Source organism: Muntiacus reevesi, chromosome 2 (assembly GCF_963930625.1).
Source record: "Muntiacus reevesi chromosome 2, mMunRee1.1, whole genome shotgun sequence".
NCBI lineage: Eukaryota > Metazoa > Chordata > Mammalia > Artiodactyla > Cervidae > Muntiacus > Muntiacus reevesi.
In genome coordinates, this window is record NC_089250.1 from 207,389,735 (window position 1) to 207,409,073 (window position 19,339).

The 19,339-nt window shown below is 47.2% G+C and overlaps 1 protein-coding gene across 1 annotated transcript in view; it reads right to left on the minus strand.

The window, feature by feature from the left end:
- GALNT17 (polypeptide N-acetylgalactosaminyltransferase 17) overlaps positions 1 to 19,339 on the minus strand; it is a 416,949-nt gene that overhangs the window by 25,870 nt on the left and 371,740 nt on the right. The window contains exon 7 of the mRNA XM_065920375.1: positions 26 to 211. Coding sequence (XP_065776447.1) covers positions 26 to 211 — 186 coding nt within the window. The remainder of the gene's footprint in view (positions 1 to 25; positions 212 to 19,339) is intronic.

The window sequence follows — 19,339 nt, forward strand, 5'->3', positions numbered from 1 at the left end:
TCTAGGGTGATGGGGAAGGTCCTACCTCTAGCGGCAGATTCCACGCTATGTACACGTGAGACTTGTAGTCGTCCATCCAGACTTCGGCAACCCGCAGAGCATTCCTCTTGGTGTAGAAGCCGATGTTGCTGTTGTACGGCTTCTTCTTCCGCTCGATGTGGGCCACCCGTGAGCAAGGCAGGACCTCCATGCTGCCCCCACACAGCCACACCTGCGGGGCAAGGACTTCATCAGCCCAACAGAGAAATTCCCAAAGACCACTGCTTCCCACCCCAACCCTCAACTTGAAAGCAGTGGTTCAGGAGGCAGCATGAGTGAGAAATGTATTTTATTATATAAAGCCACTGAGATTTGGGGGTTGGTTTGTTACTGCAGCAGAGCTTAACCTCACCTGACTAAAACTGGTAGAAAAACAGATCTGGAGGAATTTCTCTTACAGATACAGTGGCTCAGAATATTAAAATCTATCTCTTCCTAAGAAATATCCATACATGTGAGGTGCCCCTAGTGACATGGGTTTTCTGAATTTCCCAGTAAAGCACAACTGGCGCCCGTGAAGGTTTTCTTTCCAATCTGAAGTTGTGCCCTATAGAACTATAAGGGAAAATTCAAACTAAAATAACAGACCATCTTTATTCATAGAAGCACAAAGGGTACAATGGTCTAATTCTACATTATCAACATGCTCTATTTTGGAGTCTCTTAAAAGCACAGATGCCCGGCCTGCTGGAAGCATCCACCCCAGTGCCATCATATACAGGTGGCACTTGTGGCTGGAATATTTAAGTGGAAGGCTGAAATGTTAATTTCCTTTAAGAGCTGTAAACATCCAAGGAGGTGACAACTTGCCATCTTCTTCAAGGGCACAGCAGGCTTCCAGGATCAAATGGCCCTGCTCCCAGAGGAAAACGGGACCATCTAACTTCTCTTGGTCCCAGGCAGGATAAACAAAGCATTTCCAACTGTCAAGAAGGACTAATTTGTTAGGACTTCCCTGGTGGTCCAGCGGTTAGGAATCCCCCCCTGCCAGTGCCGGGGACACAGGTTCCATCTCTAGTCTGGGAAGAGTCCACATGCTGAAGGGCAACAAAGTCCGTGTGCACAACTAGAGAGCCCACGCACTCCAGAGCCCATGCTGGGCAACAACAGAAACCACTGCAAGGAGAAGGCTGCGTGCTGAAACTAGAGAGTCAGCTCCACTCGCCGCAACTAGAGAAAGCCCTCGTGCAGAAAGGAAGACCCAGTGAAGCCAAAAATAAAATACATAAAGAATTTTTTTTTAAAAGAAGGACTAGTTTGTAAAAATGAACTTCCTGGTACTGATGAAGGAGAAGAGGAAGAAGACACGGAGAAGTTCCAGGGATCTGTGAGACTCTCTCGTATACGCTCTGTAAATGAGATTGCGGGTGAGGGTTTCAAGTCAGCACAGACCCACTTCAAGCTCTTCCACCTTTAGTTTCCCAAACTCCCTCCGTGAGGATACTGGGACCTTCTTGAGTGTTTGCACACCTCCTCTGGGCCTTTATTGATTGAATTTAGTGGCAAATTCATGCAAATGTGTGTGTGTGTGTGTGCATGCGTGTGCGCGCGCGTGCATGTGCTTCTGTTTCTATTACCCAACCTTGGCTACCCCACAGGGAAATGATACAGACGGAAAACTCTCACCATAACCAAGAATCCTCACCTTGCCTGTTTCTTCAAGGAGGAGACTGTAGACACTGGCTGGTCCAGACTAGTTTGATTTGTGACCTGACAACTAGATGCTCCCATGAGTTGGGACAGACCCAGCTGCTGGCAGTAGAAGGGAGCCAAGTCAGGGAAGCAAAATATGGCAAGAAGTCTGTGGGTGGAAATAAGGGCAAGAGACCTTATGTGGTAAAAGAAGGTGGCTAAATTCCCAGGAGTGGACAACACAGAAATACATAGGATTCCAGGATATGCAACCCGGGAAAGTTTCAAGATTATGAGAATGAATGGAAAGACATCTCATGTTCACAGATGAGAAGACTTAATATAGTTAGTAGTACTTCCCAAATGGATTTAAATATTCAACACAATCTTTACCAAAAAAAACAAAACAAAAAAAACCCAATGGCTTCTTGGCAGAAATTAACAAACTGGTTCTAAATTTCATACAGAAATACAAGGGGCCCAAAATAACCTAGAAAAGAACAAACTCGGAGGACTTCCACTTCTGATCTCAAAATTTATCACAGAGCTACCATACTTAGGACAGTGTGGTACTGCAATGAGGAAGACATATAGATCAACAGAACAGAATCCATTGAGAGTCCAGAAATAAACCCTCACATCTGTGGATAGTACCAAGACAATTTGGTGGGGGAAAAATAGTTTTACAAAAGCTATTCCGGAACAACATGCAAAACAGTGATTTTGGACCACCGTCTCATAACATATACAAAAATTAATGCAGAATGGGAACTTCCCTGGTGGTCCAGTGGCTCAGACTTGGCGGTCCCAATGCCGGGGACCTGGGTTTGATCCCTGGTTAGGGAACTAGATCCCACATGCTGCAGCTAAGGGTTTGTTGGCCACAACCAAAAGATACTGTATGCTACAATTAAAATCTAATGCAGGCTGCAATGAAGACAGAAGATCCTGTGTGCTGCAACTAAGACCAGGTGCAGCCAAATGTACTCTTTGGTTGTCTGGCTTATATTCAGCAAAGGTATTTTGAGATTGATCTCTATAGTTGCATATATTAATAGTTTGGGCTTCCCTGGTGGCTCAGATGGTAAAGAATCCACCTGCAGTGCAGGAGACCTGGGTTCGATCCCTGGTTGGGAAGACACCCTGGAGAAGAGAGTAGCTACCCACTCCAATATTCTGGCCTGGAGAATTCCATGGACTGTAGAGTCCCCGGGGTCGCAAAGAGTCGGACACGATTGAGCAACTTCCACTCCACTTCAGTTCATGTCAGTAGTTTACTCCTTTTTATTGCTGAGTCATACTCCCTTGTATGGATATACTAGAGCTTTTTTCCATTTATCTCTTGACAGTTGTTCTGAGTTTAGTTATACTACAAAGAAAGCTGCTGTGGACATTATGGAACAAACAAATAAGTAAATAAGTACTTAAAAAATTAACTCAAAATGGATCAAAGACCTAAATATAAGAGACAAAACTATACAACTCTTGAAAGAACACATGGAGTAAATTTTCATGACCTAGGACTAGGCAAAGATTTATCAACTGATGAATGGATAAACAAAATATAGTACATTCATACAATGGAATATTATTTAATAATAAAAACAAAATTTAGACACATGCTACAACATGGAAGAACTCTGACATGATATAAGTGAAACAGCTGGTCACAAAGGACTGTATATCATTTGATTCCATTTATATGAAATGCCCAGTAAAAGAAAATCCATAAAGACAGAAAGTAAACCGATGGTTGCCAAGGGCTGCAGGTAGGGTCATGGGATAGAGTGACTGCTAGTGGGTTCGGAGTTTCCTTTTAGGGTGATGAAAATATTCTAATATTGATTATAGCGAACACTGGAAAACTTTTTGAATCTACTAAAAACCAATGAGTTGGACACTTTAAATGGGTGAACTCTAACAGTGTGTGAATATCTCAACAAAGCTGTAACAAAATAGACAAACGAATGTATACACAGAGAGATGGGGAAAAGAAGATTCAAGGGATGGATTCCAGTTTGGGGAGGGAAGGGGTCACAAAGAGACACGACTGAGCGACTTTCACTTTCACTTTTCTGGAGGACTGGAAAAAGCAAAGCTGAGCTTGGTGAGGATCTCAGATGGTTGACTTCTTCTTAGCATCATGTTTTCATATTTTATCCATGCTGCAATGAATCATTGCATTGCTTCATACAGTAGAATACTATTCCATTGTATAGATGTCCTACAATTTCTTTATATATTTATTAGTTGATGGCCACTCGGGTTGTTTCCATTTGACAATTAAAAATAACCCTGCCATGAATATTCATATACAGGTTTTTATATATATGGATACATGTTTTCATTTCCCCTGGTACCTACCCTACCAGTGGCTTTGCTGGGTCATAGGGTAACTCAATGTTTAACCTTTGGAGGATCTACTAGACTTCTCCAAAGTAGCTGCACCATTCTACATTTCCCCAGCAGTGTAATGAGGTTCTTAGTTCTCCCCATCCTTGCTAATAACCCTTGTCACTGTCCATCTTTTTGATTAGAGCCATCCTAGTGGGTGTGAAGTAGCATCATATCGTGGCTTTGATTTTCATCTTCCTGATGGCTAACGATGTTGAGCATTTTCTCTTGCACTTCTTGGCCATCTGTCTGTCTGCAGAGAAGTCTATTCAGACCCTCCGCCCAAGTTTTAATTGGACCGTTTGTCTTTATATGATGAGCTGAGGCCTCGGGGTGAAAATGAAGTTGGCTTCCAGGGTCTTTTCTCCCTCTCTCTCATCTTGCACTTCATCATTTTTTTGGATTCCAACGCGCAAGGTCTTTCAGATCATTCCTTATGGGCAGCCTCTTCCACGGACTCTATGTAGGGCTGGCGTGGAGAGGGCAGTGAGGTGCAGAGAAATGAACCAGGCGGCGGAGGCCAACATTCTTGCTCTGCCTCCTCCAAAAACTCGCTGTAACATCAAACAAGTCCCTTTCTCCCCCTCCCCATCAGGTGCCCAAGACTGTTCCTCCCGGGGTCTCAGTCAAACCTAGCAAGGCAGCTCTGCAGCTCCGCGGTCATCCAGGGATGAAGCGGTGCCCTGCGCTGCTGTCTTGCAGAACGCTGCTTTATCGTAAAGTAAGTCATGTTTGGCTTTTCTCAGCATGAGAATAAGGAACCCCAGGACTCCAACGAGAGAATTCCAGACAGTGGACAGGTCAGCCAGCCGGAAAGGGGCGGGCTTCTCTGTGAAGGCCTCCAGTCTGTTTTTAGCAAGCTTCCATTCCAATTCATGAGGACAGATACCTGGAGTAACAGGAGACGTCACTGGCACCTTTCTCCATCTCAGGAGAGGAGACAAGAGACGTTTCTCTAGATTTTGTCATGTAGATTTGGAATAGAGGAGAGAAAAAAGTTTACCCCTACAAAAGTGAGGGGAGGGGAGTCAAAGAACCCAGAATTAAATAAACTGATGTGGTTCCTGTGACCACATCCTGCAATCTGGATCAAAAGGTGTTCAAGGGCCACTTACGCTCCTGTAACCCCAACACTCCATCCCATCGGAGACGGGGGAATCCCCCCGACCCTCACCTCCAGAGTACTTAGTTCCACGGAATCCTTTCAAGGCCTGGCCTAGTATGAGACCCTGAGAACCTGGAAGCCCAGTTCTGGGGCCCCCCTTTCATCCTCTCTCTCAGGAAGTGAAGCCCTAAAGCTCTGGAGCTGGTCACTCAATGTCTCCTCCCCACGGACAGGAATTCTTCCTGGTATCAGGTTGAAGTCACTTTGGAAACCATTTAAACCTATTTACAACATTAAAAGCAGCCTTGGAGGAGTGCTCAACGGAGAAATTATATCAACAACCCCGTCTGTGACCCAAGAGCTTGCAAATTTTAGCCTTTTGTCTGTCGGCAAAGATCTGTTCAAAACAAAGCAGATTTCTGACTAAGAGAACATTTACTTTGTTACTTCTGTCTTTCCAATCTTTTTCGAGACTCCCTGATAATCCACTTCCCAGATGGACCCCTGATCCTTGGTGCTCCCCTCTGCCAGCCTGGAGATGGTGAGCTGGTTTTTCCCAGTTTAAATGCACATTCCATCCCACTAAATTGGATGGACACATACTACCTTTCCTTCACAAGTCCTTTACCAAAAATTCAATTTCAAACCTCTCTTTTATTTATGATTGTTTCTCAGAAATAGGATTTACCAATATGGACCTCAAGACATATTTCAATTTAAATGCCACAGAGGCGAAAACCTCTAACATACCTGAATTCTATTGCCAGTTGATCCAAGTCATTTCTCTTAATGCAAGATGAGGAATTAAAACGAAGCTTGGCAAATGACATGTGATTTCACAGGAGGAGAAAAACGCATATTGAAAGCAGCTTGATTGATGGAGCATGAAAAGAGTGTTGGGAAAGCTTTTTGTTCCTTTCTTTTGATTTTTGTTGCTGTTGCTTATGCGTGTAAAAGAATAATATTGGGGAGGAAAATAAATGATATCAGGTTTATGCTCATCAACTTAAAATTCTTCCCAGCCTTACTAGCTAGTCTGCTAGCATGTAACTGTCAGAGAGGTCTGGGCTTCTATGTTAGAAAAACAGCTCAAAGCAGCCTCAATCAGCCCCCTTGGGGTCAGTTTGGCCCTGTCTTCCCCCATCCCTCGCCTCTCTCTCTTTCCCTGTACTTAAGACTGCCCCACACTGGCTTTCTCTGGCTCTCTGCATCTCTGACCGCTTTACAGACTCCTCCCTTTGGCCTATCCCTCCTTGCAAAGAGCAGCTCTGACCAAGTAGATAGATATTAAGCATTCTATCCATCTTTGCACTCCCAGCACCCAACTGGTAATTCTTGCAATTTCCCTCTCTTAGTCATTTAAGCTACATACATGTATACTAAGACCAGAGCTTGGAGCTAAATGCTGCCAGGGATACAAAGGTAATTGAGACATGGAACCTACGCATAGTCTTTGTTCTGTCCTCAGAGCTTATAACTGGAATTCCAGCAGAGTGTTGAGAACTGCTCTAGAACCCTGGGGTGGAAGCAGCTGCAAGGAGGTGGCAGGGTGGGGCAGTGGTAACATCCTGTTCATTTCTCCACGTATGCATCCATGCTCTACCATCATCCAGTCTGCATTCTGCCTGCGATTAAAGAGGAGCTACCCTACTCCAGTATTCTTGCCTGGAAAATCCCATGGATGGAAGAGCCTCGTAGGCTGCGGTCCATGGGGTCGCTAAGAGTCGGACATGACTGAGTGACTTCACTTTCACTTTTCATTTTCACGCATTGGAGAAGGAAATGGCAACCCACTCCAATGTTCTTGCCTGGAGAATCCCAGGGATGGGGAAGCCTGGTGGGCTGACATCTATGGGGTCGCACAGAGTCAGACACGACTGAAATGACTTAGCAGCAGCAAAGAGGAGCTGGTAGGATGTGGAAGAATCAGGCTAACCACAGGACAGTGAATTAAATTCAGTTCTTTTTCTCTTTAATCTTTATTTTTTACTGAAGTAAAGTTGTGTGTGTGTGTGTATATATATATATATATATATATTTTTTTTTTAAGACATCTAACTTTTTAAGGTCTGTTACCATCATTGGCCAAAAATGTCAACTAATTTTTAAAATGTTGTCAAGTAATTGGGTTAGGAGCCACAGATATCAGGGAAGTGTGGGGTTTCTGAGACTGACGATAAGCTGTGAGTCAGGAAAGACACAGGATAGAGCATGAGGGTCCAGGGACTTGGGGTCCAGTCATTATGACAACCAACAGGAACCAGACAGGGTTGGCCTTAGGAGCCGGAATGCTGCCACCATAGCCGAGTCTAAAGACCAGAAATTCTAGACCATCATGCCAGTCAATGCTCTTGGAGATGCTGAATGATTCAGAGCCAAGGAAAGACAAATGCAGATCCCAGTTCACTCGGGTCTGGGCGCAAAAGGAAACTCAGAACCATCAGGTGACCCTCCTGAGTCAATCTGAGCCTGAGGCTGGCAGCCGGGGGCCTGATGGGTTACAGCATCAGTAGATTTCACCATCTCTTCAATTTTTTTGATGTAAATTTAGGACTTTGATCAGGACAGGTTTCTTACAATGGGAGGGGACACTCATATGCCAAGAAGATGATGAATCTCCTCTTAATGAATTCCAACTTCTATTTTGGTGTCAGACAGACCAGAGAATCGTGGATGTTCTCCTTGGGCACGTAACTGTCGGCTGACAAACCAAACCCAAACATGGCACCATTCATGGCAAAGGGGGGGCCAACCTTTGCCAGTGTCAGCACTGGTTCCTGCAGACTCCACCACAAAGGCTGTAACCTGGGCAGCACGGCCTATTGGGAGGTGTGGCCTTAATCTCCATCCACCCCACCCCCAGAGGTTCGGCCTTAAGACTCATTCTCACTCTACATGAGAGCCTAGGGGAGGCGCAACCCCCAAGGGTGATGTGGCTGAAAAGCCGGTGTGCTTTCTTCAACCTCTGTCTCCCACTGCCCAGGGACTTGGAAGTCACCTGTTATAGGTGGAGAAGCCACATGGAGAAGAAGCCAAAGTCCCCAAGTGACCACAAGGAAGGCTACCTTTCCACCCTGAGAATCCACAATGGGTTTTTGTTAAATCCTCAAAGAGAGACTTCCCTAGTGGTCCAGTGGTTGACAGTCTGCCAATGCAGGGGACATGAACCTGACCCCTGGTCTGGGCAGATCCCACATGTCGTAGAGCACCGAAGCCTGTGCACCACAACCCCTGAGCCCCTGCTCCTACGGTCAGTGCTCGGCAACAATGAGAAGCCCATGCGATGCAACTAAGGGGGAGCCCCTGTTCGCGGCAACTAGGGAAAGCCTGCAATGCAGCAACAAAAGCCCAGGGCAGCCAAAACTAAATTTTAAAAAATACTTAAAAAAAGAAACTCTCAGTGAAGACAGTGAGATTAAGAGGTTTGCCTTTTCTAGCAGCCAGAATTACCAGCCCTAGAGACACCCCATCCCTTGTTTTGACTTGAAAGTGTGTAGAATTTGAAAATGTCTACAGGAATCCCAGGCTTTGAATGGATTAGATGGCCTGGAGCAAGTGGCCTCCCAGAGGTTCCTTCCAACCTGGTAATTTCATTTCTGTTTCTCTCCCAGAAAACAATCCACTTCTGAGCATCCCTGGAGGCCGGTTACTGCATCTGCATGCTGATGGTGGCTGGGATGTGCCCCCATCTCACGGGGTCCCCTGCCCTGCGTGGGGTCACTTTCATGTTTGGCAAGTGGCTGAAACGTCTGGCCAGCAGCAGCGCGGATAAAGGGAAATAGTCTTTTAAATCTTTAAACAGTTCTCCCCAGCACTGCTTTGTTCTTGCTCGCCGAAAGCGGTGTCCGGCATATCTGCCAGGCTTGGGGTCTTTTGGAACAATTGTAAAATGTCATCTCCTCTACCTGCTGGCTTCTGCGGCTGTAAGCTGCTGGTGGCCGGGCTCCCACAGGGTCCGTGGGACCGAATGTGTGAACTCACTTCCCATTCACGGAAAGCATGGTCCAAAGAGGCCAGCCTGACCGCACTATGTCTATCCGCTCTCTGGCTCAGAGAAAACACAGGAATGTCATTGTATTATCGCGAATGTATCTTTTCCCTTTTGTGAAAATCCTGGGATGTGTGGGGCTGGGTTTTGATAGTTCTCAGAATGCCAGCGAATGGCATTGATCTTGACACCTTAAAGAACCAGCAGCTCCAGGTTGCTTCAAAGGCCGCCTCCAGGCCTTTGTCCTGGAGAATTTGAAACACAACCCAGCCCGTGATTGAAGTTCACGTGTCTGACATGCTTAACAGATGCCCTGTGTTCCTGCATTTTCTTGTCACCCCTGGGTCCTAGGACGAGTGCTCCAGGAGCAGGAAGGAATCATGACTGCTGTGGGGAAACTGCACCCCTCCACACACACACCTAACCCCTGGCCAATTTATTCATTGAAGTCCTCACTCCCAGGACCTCAGAATGTGACTGAATTTGGAGACAGAAACTTAAAAGACGGAACTTAAGGTATGGGTGAGTGAGTGCAAGTCACTCAGATATGTCCGACTCTTTGCAACCCCATGGACTATACAGTCCATGGAATTCTCTAGGCCAGAACACTGGAGTGGGTAGCCTTTCCCGTCTTCAGGGGATCTTTCCAACCCAGTAATCGAACCCAGGTCTCCCGCATTGCAGGCAGATTCTTTACCAGCTGAGTCACAGGAAGCCAACTTAAGGTTTATTGAAGTCATCAGGGTGGGTGGGGCCCTAATCCAAAATGACTGGTATCTTTATAAGCTTAGGGTGGGACTTCCCTGGTGGTCCAGTGGTTAGGACTTTGCCTCCCAATGCAAGGGTTGCGGGTTTGATCCCTGGTTTTGGAGAGTTAAGGGGCTTCCCCGGTGGCTCAAATGATAAAGAATCCACCTGCAATGTGGGAGACTTGTGTTCAATCCCTGAGTTGAGAAGATCCCCTGGAGAAGGGAAAGATTACCCACTCCAGTATTCTGGCCTGGAGAATACCATGGACTGTATAGTCTATGGTGTTGGAAAGAGTCGAACATGACTGAGCAGCTTTCACTTAGGGAGTTAAGACCCCACATGCCTCATGGCCAAAACACCAAAAACAAAACAGAAGCAATACTGTAACCAATTCAATAAAGATTTTTTAAATGGTCCACAACAAAAGAAAAAAAACAAAAGATTAGGACAAAGACACACACACACAGAGCAGCATAGGAATGCACAGAGGGAATTCTCCATCTACACACCAAGGAGGAAATCAGCTCTGCTGACACCTTGATCTTGAACTTCTAGCCTCCAGGAGAGTGAGAACACTTCTGTTGTTTAAGCCACCCAGACTGCAGGGCTTTGCTATGGCAGCCTTAGCAAACGAATACAATATCCCTTCTCTGTTTTCTCTGGATTTCATCCCAGGGCACTTCTGCGGAGAATCCAGGGCAATTCTGTAAAGCAGCGGTCCCCAACTCCCAGACCACGGACTGACACTGGTCCATGGCCTGTTAACAACCAGACTGCACAGCAGGAGGTAAATTGTGGGCAAGTCAGTGAAGCTTCATCTGTATTTACAGCCGCTCCCCATCGCTCACATTGTTACCTGAGTTCCACCTCCTATCCGATCAGTGGCAGTGTTAGATTCTCATAAGAGCAGAGACCCCACTGGGCTTGCATCATCCTGAAACCATCCCCCTTCCCCAAGCTGGTCCGTGGAAAAATTGTCTTTTTTGAAACCGGTCCCTGGTGCCCAAAAGGTTGGAGACAGCTGCTGTAAAGGAAAACATTCCTTAAAAAAAATTCATCTTGAAGTCGTTAGTTGCCCATGAAATTGTAGCACCTTCTGTCATTAGCTTAGAGGCCTGCTTTGGGAAACCTTTCCAAATCCCCTCTCGGAAACAGAGGAGCTTTGGTTAAAGAGCTTCCATATGGGGGAGAAGTACATTCTGGCGTGCAGACAGGAAGGGGCTTCTTCCACAAAACGAGACGTTACATTCCAAGTGAAGAAGTGGGGGTAGCACGAGGGATGCTGCTTTCTTAGCATCACAGAAGGGGCATCAGTAGACAGCCCTGAACCTTGTACTCCTAGTGACATGTCAGCCTGTCCAGGAAGGACTATGCTGAAGCTCCAATACTTTGGCCACCTGATGCAAAGAGCCAACTCATTAGTAAAGACCCTGATGCTGGGAAAGATCGAGGGCAGGAGGAGCAGAGGGTGACAGAGGATGAGACGGTTGGATGGCATCATTGACTCAATGGACGTGAGTTTGAGCAAAGTCCGGGAGATGGTGAAGGACAGGGAAGCCTGGCATGCTGCAGTTGATGGGGTCACAAAGAGTCCAACACAACTGAGTGACGGAATAGCAATAAGAACTAGGGTGTGATATATGCATGTCTGTACTACTGGAGACAAAAGCATGGTATGGCTGATGGTCCAGAGGTCTATGGCCTCCATTCATAACTGAAATAACTGCTAATGTCAGTTAGAGATGAGTAAACATAAAACATACATTTGACATTCCTGACCAAGCTGCTAAACCACCTTATCTTATCAGACCCATCAGAGACATGGGGACTCCAGGCTAAACACCCTTGTTTGGGGATTACAGTCAGCTACCATCTAAAAAGTTTAAAATGTAGATTTCAAGAGTTCTTTTTTCATCTCTCCACAAACAGGTTTTCCAAGAGGCAGAATCAAGTTGAAGAGGTACGTGATTTTCTTTGGCAATGCAGAGCCTATGTGGGTATTTTGATTTGTTCTTCCAGGCAAAAGGGATTCTATTAAATGATTGATTTAAAAATTAACGATTGCTAGTGGAATAGTAACCACAAGAAATCACATTCATGCAAATCCCAAAAGGGAAAAATATTGCATGATTTATCTCTTTGTCAGCATTCTGGCATTCTAAGATGAAAGTTAGTTTTCTCTTCCACCCTTGCTTTGTTATTGTACTTATCCCAATTTTCTACATAACACGGTTCCCAGATTGCAAGGAATGATTATCCTTATTCAGTGTGAACGGTGCCAGAGATCTATTCGTGAAAAGGGCCACGTTCAACCTGCCATCAACCACCCTCCCCTTTGCCTTGTCAGAGCACATCCCCCTCTGATGAGATTAACTGAAGGTTCAACTGGATAAAGGGGTGGCTCATTGGTCTAGGGATATGAGTCTTGCTTCGGGTGCGTGGGATTCCGGGCTCATGTCCCGGACAAGCCCCGGTTATCCACTCTGGTTCACCCATTGTTGAGGAGGGCATGGCAACTCACTCCAATATTCTGGCCTGGAGAATCCCCATAGGCAAAGGAGCCTGGTGGGCTACAGTTCATGGGGTCGCAAAGAGTTGGACACTAGTGAGCAACTAAGCACAGCTGGATAAAGCAAAAATTCCAAGTTTCACATTGCAACTAAGAACAGTGGTTTATGGGCACTGGAAAGCTTGCTGTGCTGAGCTTTGCAATAGACCCTGGGGTGACAGGCTTTTGTGATGCTCACAATACATTCCCTAGCTTGGAGCATTTCTTGCTTGCCATTTTCAGTTGCGTACTGCACTTTAGGTGGGTTGCAGTGTTTCTCGGGCTGCTCACAATTAATCACCTCCATGACAGAGGGAAAAAGGAGTTCAGCTCCACCTGCTGGAGTGAGGGGAGCTGTCCCCAGGGGCTTCCTTGTACAACTACCTTGCATCAGAACCTCTGGTGATGGGACAGAAACACCTGCCTGAAGAGGATGACAGCTGCTGTGTCCAGGACACCAGTGGGCACAGACCAAATTGCCGGGAGAGGAGACAGTGGAGTCCTTCTCCCGGGTTTGCACTCTGGAGATGAGGGTATGGTTCGCCCAGACACAGCTTCATCCTCAGAAGATTCTCATAAAACTGCCCACTGCCACTCACACCTCAGATCTTTTTTTCTATTGACTCCTTTCCCAAAGCATTGTTCTTCCCTCACATAGCATCACAAGTCTCAGTTCCCAGGATCCAGACTTAGAGGCCTCAGCATACACTGATGGCAGATACCCAAACTGAATATCAAAGGTCCATTTCATTATTTCCATGTGTTCTTCCAGCCCAAGCCGACACTCCTCACCTCCTGCATCATCCCAGTTACACTCACTGTATGCTCTCCTGTCTATTCTAAACTCAGCCACTGCCCATGCTGTGTCCACACCAGGAACCCCCTCCTCTCCTGTCTTCTCTGCCCTGAATTCCACCCACTTTTCAAGGCCCAGCGAACTCCCCTCTTCCCCCAGGAAGCACTTTCCTAACCCTCCAAGGGAGGGACAGCCCCCTCTCCTCATCTATAATAATACTCCTTATTTGTGCCACTATTTCACAGATGGAGCAGATGGTCTAAAATGCGGGCTGTGCACGGGCACATTGCACATGATGCCAACTCGTGAGCTGCATACAGAGCCAGTGCCGAGAAATATCCCAAACTCCCTGTCTCCGCTGATCCTCACCCTCTACGACAATATCCTGCTCCACAGTTCCTGGCCAACGCAGAGTGACCCACCCTGACCCCAGGCTCCTTTGCTTCGGCTTCGCTCATTCACTTACTCCCACCAAACCTTTTCAGAAGGAGGGGCCTCAGACCATGACGCCTATACTGATGAAATAATAATAACAAAGTAATGAGAGTTAAAGCTTAACTGTATTGTAAGCACTTTACATTTATTAATTACTAACTCAATCACATAATAACATAATGAGGAACGTGCTATTATGATCCCCATTTTAGAAACAAAGAAAGTGAGGCAAAGAGAGTTTTAGCAAGTTGTCCACAGATACCCAGCATCCATGGGACTTCTTGGCGGTCCTGTGCTAAAATATCCACCTTCCAGTGCAGGGGTCGTGGGTTTGATCCCTGATTGGGAAGCTAAGATCCCACATGCCACAGAGCAGCTAAGCCCACAGGCCACAACTAGAGAGTCCATATGCCACAACTAGAGAATCCTCTGAACTGCAGGGAAAACCCCACGCACCACAACAAACCCCAGCACAGCCTAAATAAATAAATTTAAATAAAACAACTTCCCCCTCAAAAACCCAAAGACACCCAAGTGTCCTAACTGTATTTTCTTAGACTCTGTCTCTGTTCGTCTGTGTAGCATCCATTAATCATGGCACCAAACTAACAGCCACATTTTTAACCTCTTCCCTGCCAGCCAGGGCCCATACTCTGATCCATCTCCTTACTTAACTCTCACAGACGCAGAGGAGGTTTCCCCTGCCCTAAATCACCCAGGGCCTGACACCTCGGGACAGCCCCTATGACCCAGGCTGCTGGAATTACTCAAACCAGCCAGTCCTAAACTGTTTACCTGCCCCATGAGCCATCCTGGTGGGAACCTCAGTAAAGTCTTTGGCCAGGTCTCCCTTCGCTCCTTCTGCCTCCCGACACGTGGCATACCCCTCATTTCTAGGAGAAGTGTGAGTAACAGTAAACTTCTCTTTAAGTGGCATTGGTCCCCCTGAGCCATCATTCTATCACCTTTATAAATTAAGTTGAGGCACAATCGCCCAGCGAGGAAGTAACTGAGTTGGGGTGTCTGAACCCTGCTGTCTGCACATCTCATCCTTCCTACTTGGGCTCTGCCTAGGTCTTCCAATTCGGCTCAGCTTAGTCCATTCTCCATCACTTGGAATTCTTTCTGGAACCCTCTCATTTTACCTCTGCATCTCCACTCTTCTTTGCACTGTCTTGGCAAAACCACTAGGTTGGATCAGACCAAGAGTCTGTACTGCCTGCACCAATACCCAAAGTACTGAATACTATTGGAGAAACATCTCATAAGCACACAGAGTTGCCTCCATAAACATAAGTAATCAACCTCGAGGGAGCACTAAATACTGCTGGGGAAGCCTAGTAGGTCTCCATGGGAAGACCTCTCTTTGGTTCTCATGGCTGCTATCTCAACCTTCCCGATTCTCCTCCAGTCTCCACTACCCCTCACTTTCAGCTGACGCTTCTTTATTCTTTTAAAATTAATTTTTATTGGAGTATGGTTGCTTTCCCTGGTAGCTCAGCTGGTAAAGAATCCGCCTGCAATGCAGGAGATCCCAGTTCAATTCCTGGGTCGGGACGATTCCCTGGAGAAGGGATAGGCTACCCACTCCCGTATTTTGGACTTCCCTGGTGGCTCAGACAGTAAAGAATCCTCCTGCAATGGGGGAGACTTGGGTTCGATCCCTGGGTCAGGAAGATCCCCTGGAGAAGGGAAAGACAACCCACTCCAGTAGCTTCCTTGGTAGCTCAGACGGTAAGGAGTCCTCCTTCAATTGGGGGGACCTGGATTCCATCCCTGGGTTGGGAACATCCCCTGGAGAAGGGAAAGGCTACCCACTCCAGTATTCTTGCCTGGAGAATTCCATGGACAGAGGAACCTGGCAGGCTACAGTCCATGGAGTTGCAGAGTCGGACATGACTGAGTGACTTTCACTTATGGTTTCTCTACAATCTTGTGCTAGTTTCTAAAGTACTGAAAAATGAATCAGCCATACATACACATATATCCCATCCCTTTTGGACTTCCTTCCCATGCAGGTCACCAACGTACATTCAGTAGAGTTCCCTGTGCCACACAGTAGGTGCTCATTAGTTATCTATTTCATACACAGTGTCAATAGAGTCCATGTGTCAATCTCAATTTCCCAATTCCTACCACTCTCCCCCTTCCCCCTTGAAAGTGAAAAGTGAAAGCCACTCTGCCATGTCCAACTCTTTGCAACCCCCTGGACTACATAGTCCATGGAATTCTCCAGGCCAGAATACTGGAGTGGGTAGCCTTTCCTTTCTCCAGGGGATCTTCCCAACCCAGGGATCCAACCTGGGTCTCCTGCACTGCAAGCAGATTCTTAACCATCTGAGCCACCAGGGAAGCTGTATCAGTACCAGTGGAAAAAAACACTAAAGATCCCTGCCCAGAGAGTGAATATTTTAGCAAGGGCAGATATTTATTAAACAATACCTACAATACGTAAGTAAATTATATAGTACCTTGGAAGGCGGGAAGTCTATGGAAAAGAGAAGTAAAGTGGTGTGGGGGACTCGGCAGGGCTGGGGTGTGGGCAGGAGATGAGAGGGGCTGTAGCACGAAGGAGGTAAGAGATCTTTGTGGGAAGAGCACTCCAGATGCTGAGAAGAGCTACATCAGAAGCCTGATGGTAGGAGCCTGCCAAGGGAGCTGGAGGAATGTCGAGGTCAGTGGGGCTGCAATAGTGAAGGTGGGAGGAAGAGGAGGAGATGGAGATAATTCTCAGAGGGTCTGTCTAGGAAATTCAAAGGACTCTAGCTTTTACTTCGAGTGAAATGGGGAGCCACTGATGGTTCTGGAGCAGAGGAGAGCTGTGATCTGACTTAAACGGTAAGAGCATCGCTCTGATTGCTGTGTTGAGATGGACTGTGGGAATCTGGGTGGAGGCAGGGAGACCTGAGAGGATGCTCCTGTGGTGATCCAGGCAGGAGGCGAAGGAGACTCAGCCAAGAAGGGAGCAGGGAGCTGGCAAGAGGTGGTTGGATTCTTGGAACTCTTCCCTTCCTCGGCTACTATGGGGCCACTTTCCTGTGGTCCCCTCTGCCATGCTGGCTGCTCCTTCTCAGCCTCCCAGAAGGGATCTCCCCTGGACTTTACATGTTGGGGTACCCAGGGCTCCTCTCCCAAGTCCTCTCTGGTCAGTTGCCAGCTTGCTGCTGGGGAATTGAACATCAGACCAGTAAATCCAATGGTCTGCTCATCCCTCTGTCTGCATGGGTCACAGACCTCAGACACTTAGTACCAAACTCACCATAAATTTGCTCAGCCCATCTCAGGGAACAGAACCCAAGACCTAACCCAGCTGTTCAGAGAAGAAACCTGGGAGCTTCATTCTCCTTTAACAGCAAAGCCAACTTGTCACCAGGATCTGGTGAGCTTGCCTCCAAAACAGCTTCTGAAAGCATCTGCTTCATTCTATCCCCACTGCCACTTCCCACCCAGCATCCTCCCGGGAGGACCACAGGGCCATCCTGATTGGTCTCCTTGCATCTCTGTCATGACCCGCTTCAACCCGTGCTTCACACCCCTGCCAGAGTGAGCTTTCAAGGAGCCCAACACACCTCAGCTCTGCCCATCTTCCATCTCCAGGGGCTCCATGCGACCTTGGGAGAAGGTCTAAAATCCACCCACAAAGCCTGGCAGGTCACTGCTGATCTGCTCCTGTGCCACCTCCCTACCCACTGATGCCCTGAAAGCGGAAGTGTTAGTTACTCTGTGACCTCAGGCTCCTCTGTCCATGGAATTCTCCAGGCAGGGATACTGGAGCGGGTGGCCATTCCCTTCTCCAGGGGACTGATGCCCTAGCCACAGTGAAAGGCTCTCTGTCCCCTCCCAGAACATCCTTTGTGGCCCAGGGGCCCTGCCATCTGCAATTCTGCCTGATGACAAGACTTCTCACCCACTCCCATCCCTCCCCCTCATCGTCAGCTCCCATCACAAAGATGTCCTCTCTAGAAGTTTCCCTCCCTGTTCCCCTTTAGGGCTGCATCCCCCACAGAGGCCTCCCCTACTCCTCCAGCCTCAGCATCTCCATTCTGCCTGCTGTTTCCTTGTTCACGTCCCCATCACGCTGTCAGGTCACTGGGGCTGGCGCCCCACCTCGGACTCCTCATCAGAACCCCAGCATAGAGGGGATATCTCAGACATCGCAGGCATTTATTGAATAAGCAGAAATTAATCATCAGAGCCAGGATTCTCAGGAAGCCTGGTTTCTGAATAGAAAAGTGGTTCCCCGAGTCAGTCTGATGATCCATGAGGCCTGACAATGAGGCTGGAACATCTTTCATGAGCATGACCATTACAATCTAAAAAATAATAATTACGTCTCTGCTGTGCAAGGTCTTGAAGTAGGTACTTTATAGGTTATTTCATTTAATTCTCACAATTATTCTACCAAATTACTTTTATACTTTTCACTTTACAAATGAAAAACCGAAGCTATGAGAAGTTAAATAATTTCTGCTGCTCAGTGAAGGAGTGGCAGGATGTGGACCGTCACTTTGGATTTGTGAGTCATCATCACCCCCCATGATGTAGTCCTCAACACGCAGGAAAAATAATCCTTGTTTCCCCAATTTATCTGTTGTTCTCCTATCCCCCAAATTTCTCAAACCTCTTCCCGAATACATTTTATTCGTGGCATGCATAGCTTTAAATTCCCTGTATCTGGACCTCAGCGTAAGGAAATATGCCTTCCTCTGCCCTTAAAGCTGGGGTGGACATGTGGTCCTTGCCAGGATCTCACAAGTGTCCTGGGGCCACTTGACGCTCCAGCCCTGGTATTCTGAGGGTGAAACAGGATGGAAGGAGGCAGGGCGCCACCTTTAGAAGAATGACATAGCCTATGGGCTTCCCAGGTGGTGCTAGTGGTAAAGAACCTGCCTGCCAATGCAGGAGACACAGGAGAGGAGGGTTTGATCCCAGGGTCGGGAAGATCCCCTGGAGGAGGGCATGGTAGCCCCCTCCAGTATTCTTGCCTGGAGAATCCCATGGACAGAGGAGCCTGGCAGGCTACAGTCCACAGGGTCGGACATGATTGAGAGTCGGACAGGGCTGAAATGACTGAGCACAGCTTGTGGACATGACATAAACTGATCAGAACCAAATGGGTCTGAAATGGCAGACGAGTTGGCTTCCAGTAGACCTTGAGGCTCATCATACACTCACTGTAATATACTAGCACATGCTAAATGATACATTCCCCAGCGCCATGATAGTTCTGAGGCTAACCATAAAAGGACAAAAAGTAGGTGATGACCTAATTTCTGGAAATCTCCTCCCCTTCCACTCAAATAATTGGAATAATCCTCTCACTTATTAGCCTATTAAATTATCCAACCCATAAAAACTAACCACGCCGTATTTTGAAGCGCTCTCCAGCCCTCTGAGATGGCCTACCCTCTGTCTATGGAGTGTGTTTCTCTCTAAATAAATCCACTTCTTACCTATTACTTCATTTCCGAATTCTTTCGCAAAGAACCAAGAACCTCAACTTCACTGGTAACAAGGGGGCTTCTGATGCTGAGATCTCATCAGTGGCTTTGGTGGGCCCTTCTTGCAGAAAGTGACCCCAACTGGGCACCTGGGACTTCAGACCCCAGAAGTTCCAACCTCAGGGCAGAGAGCAGGACTGCACCACACTCC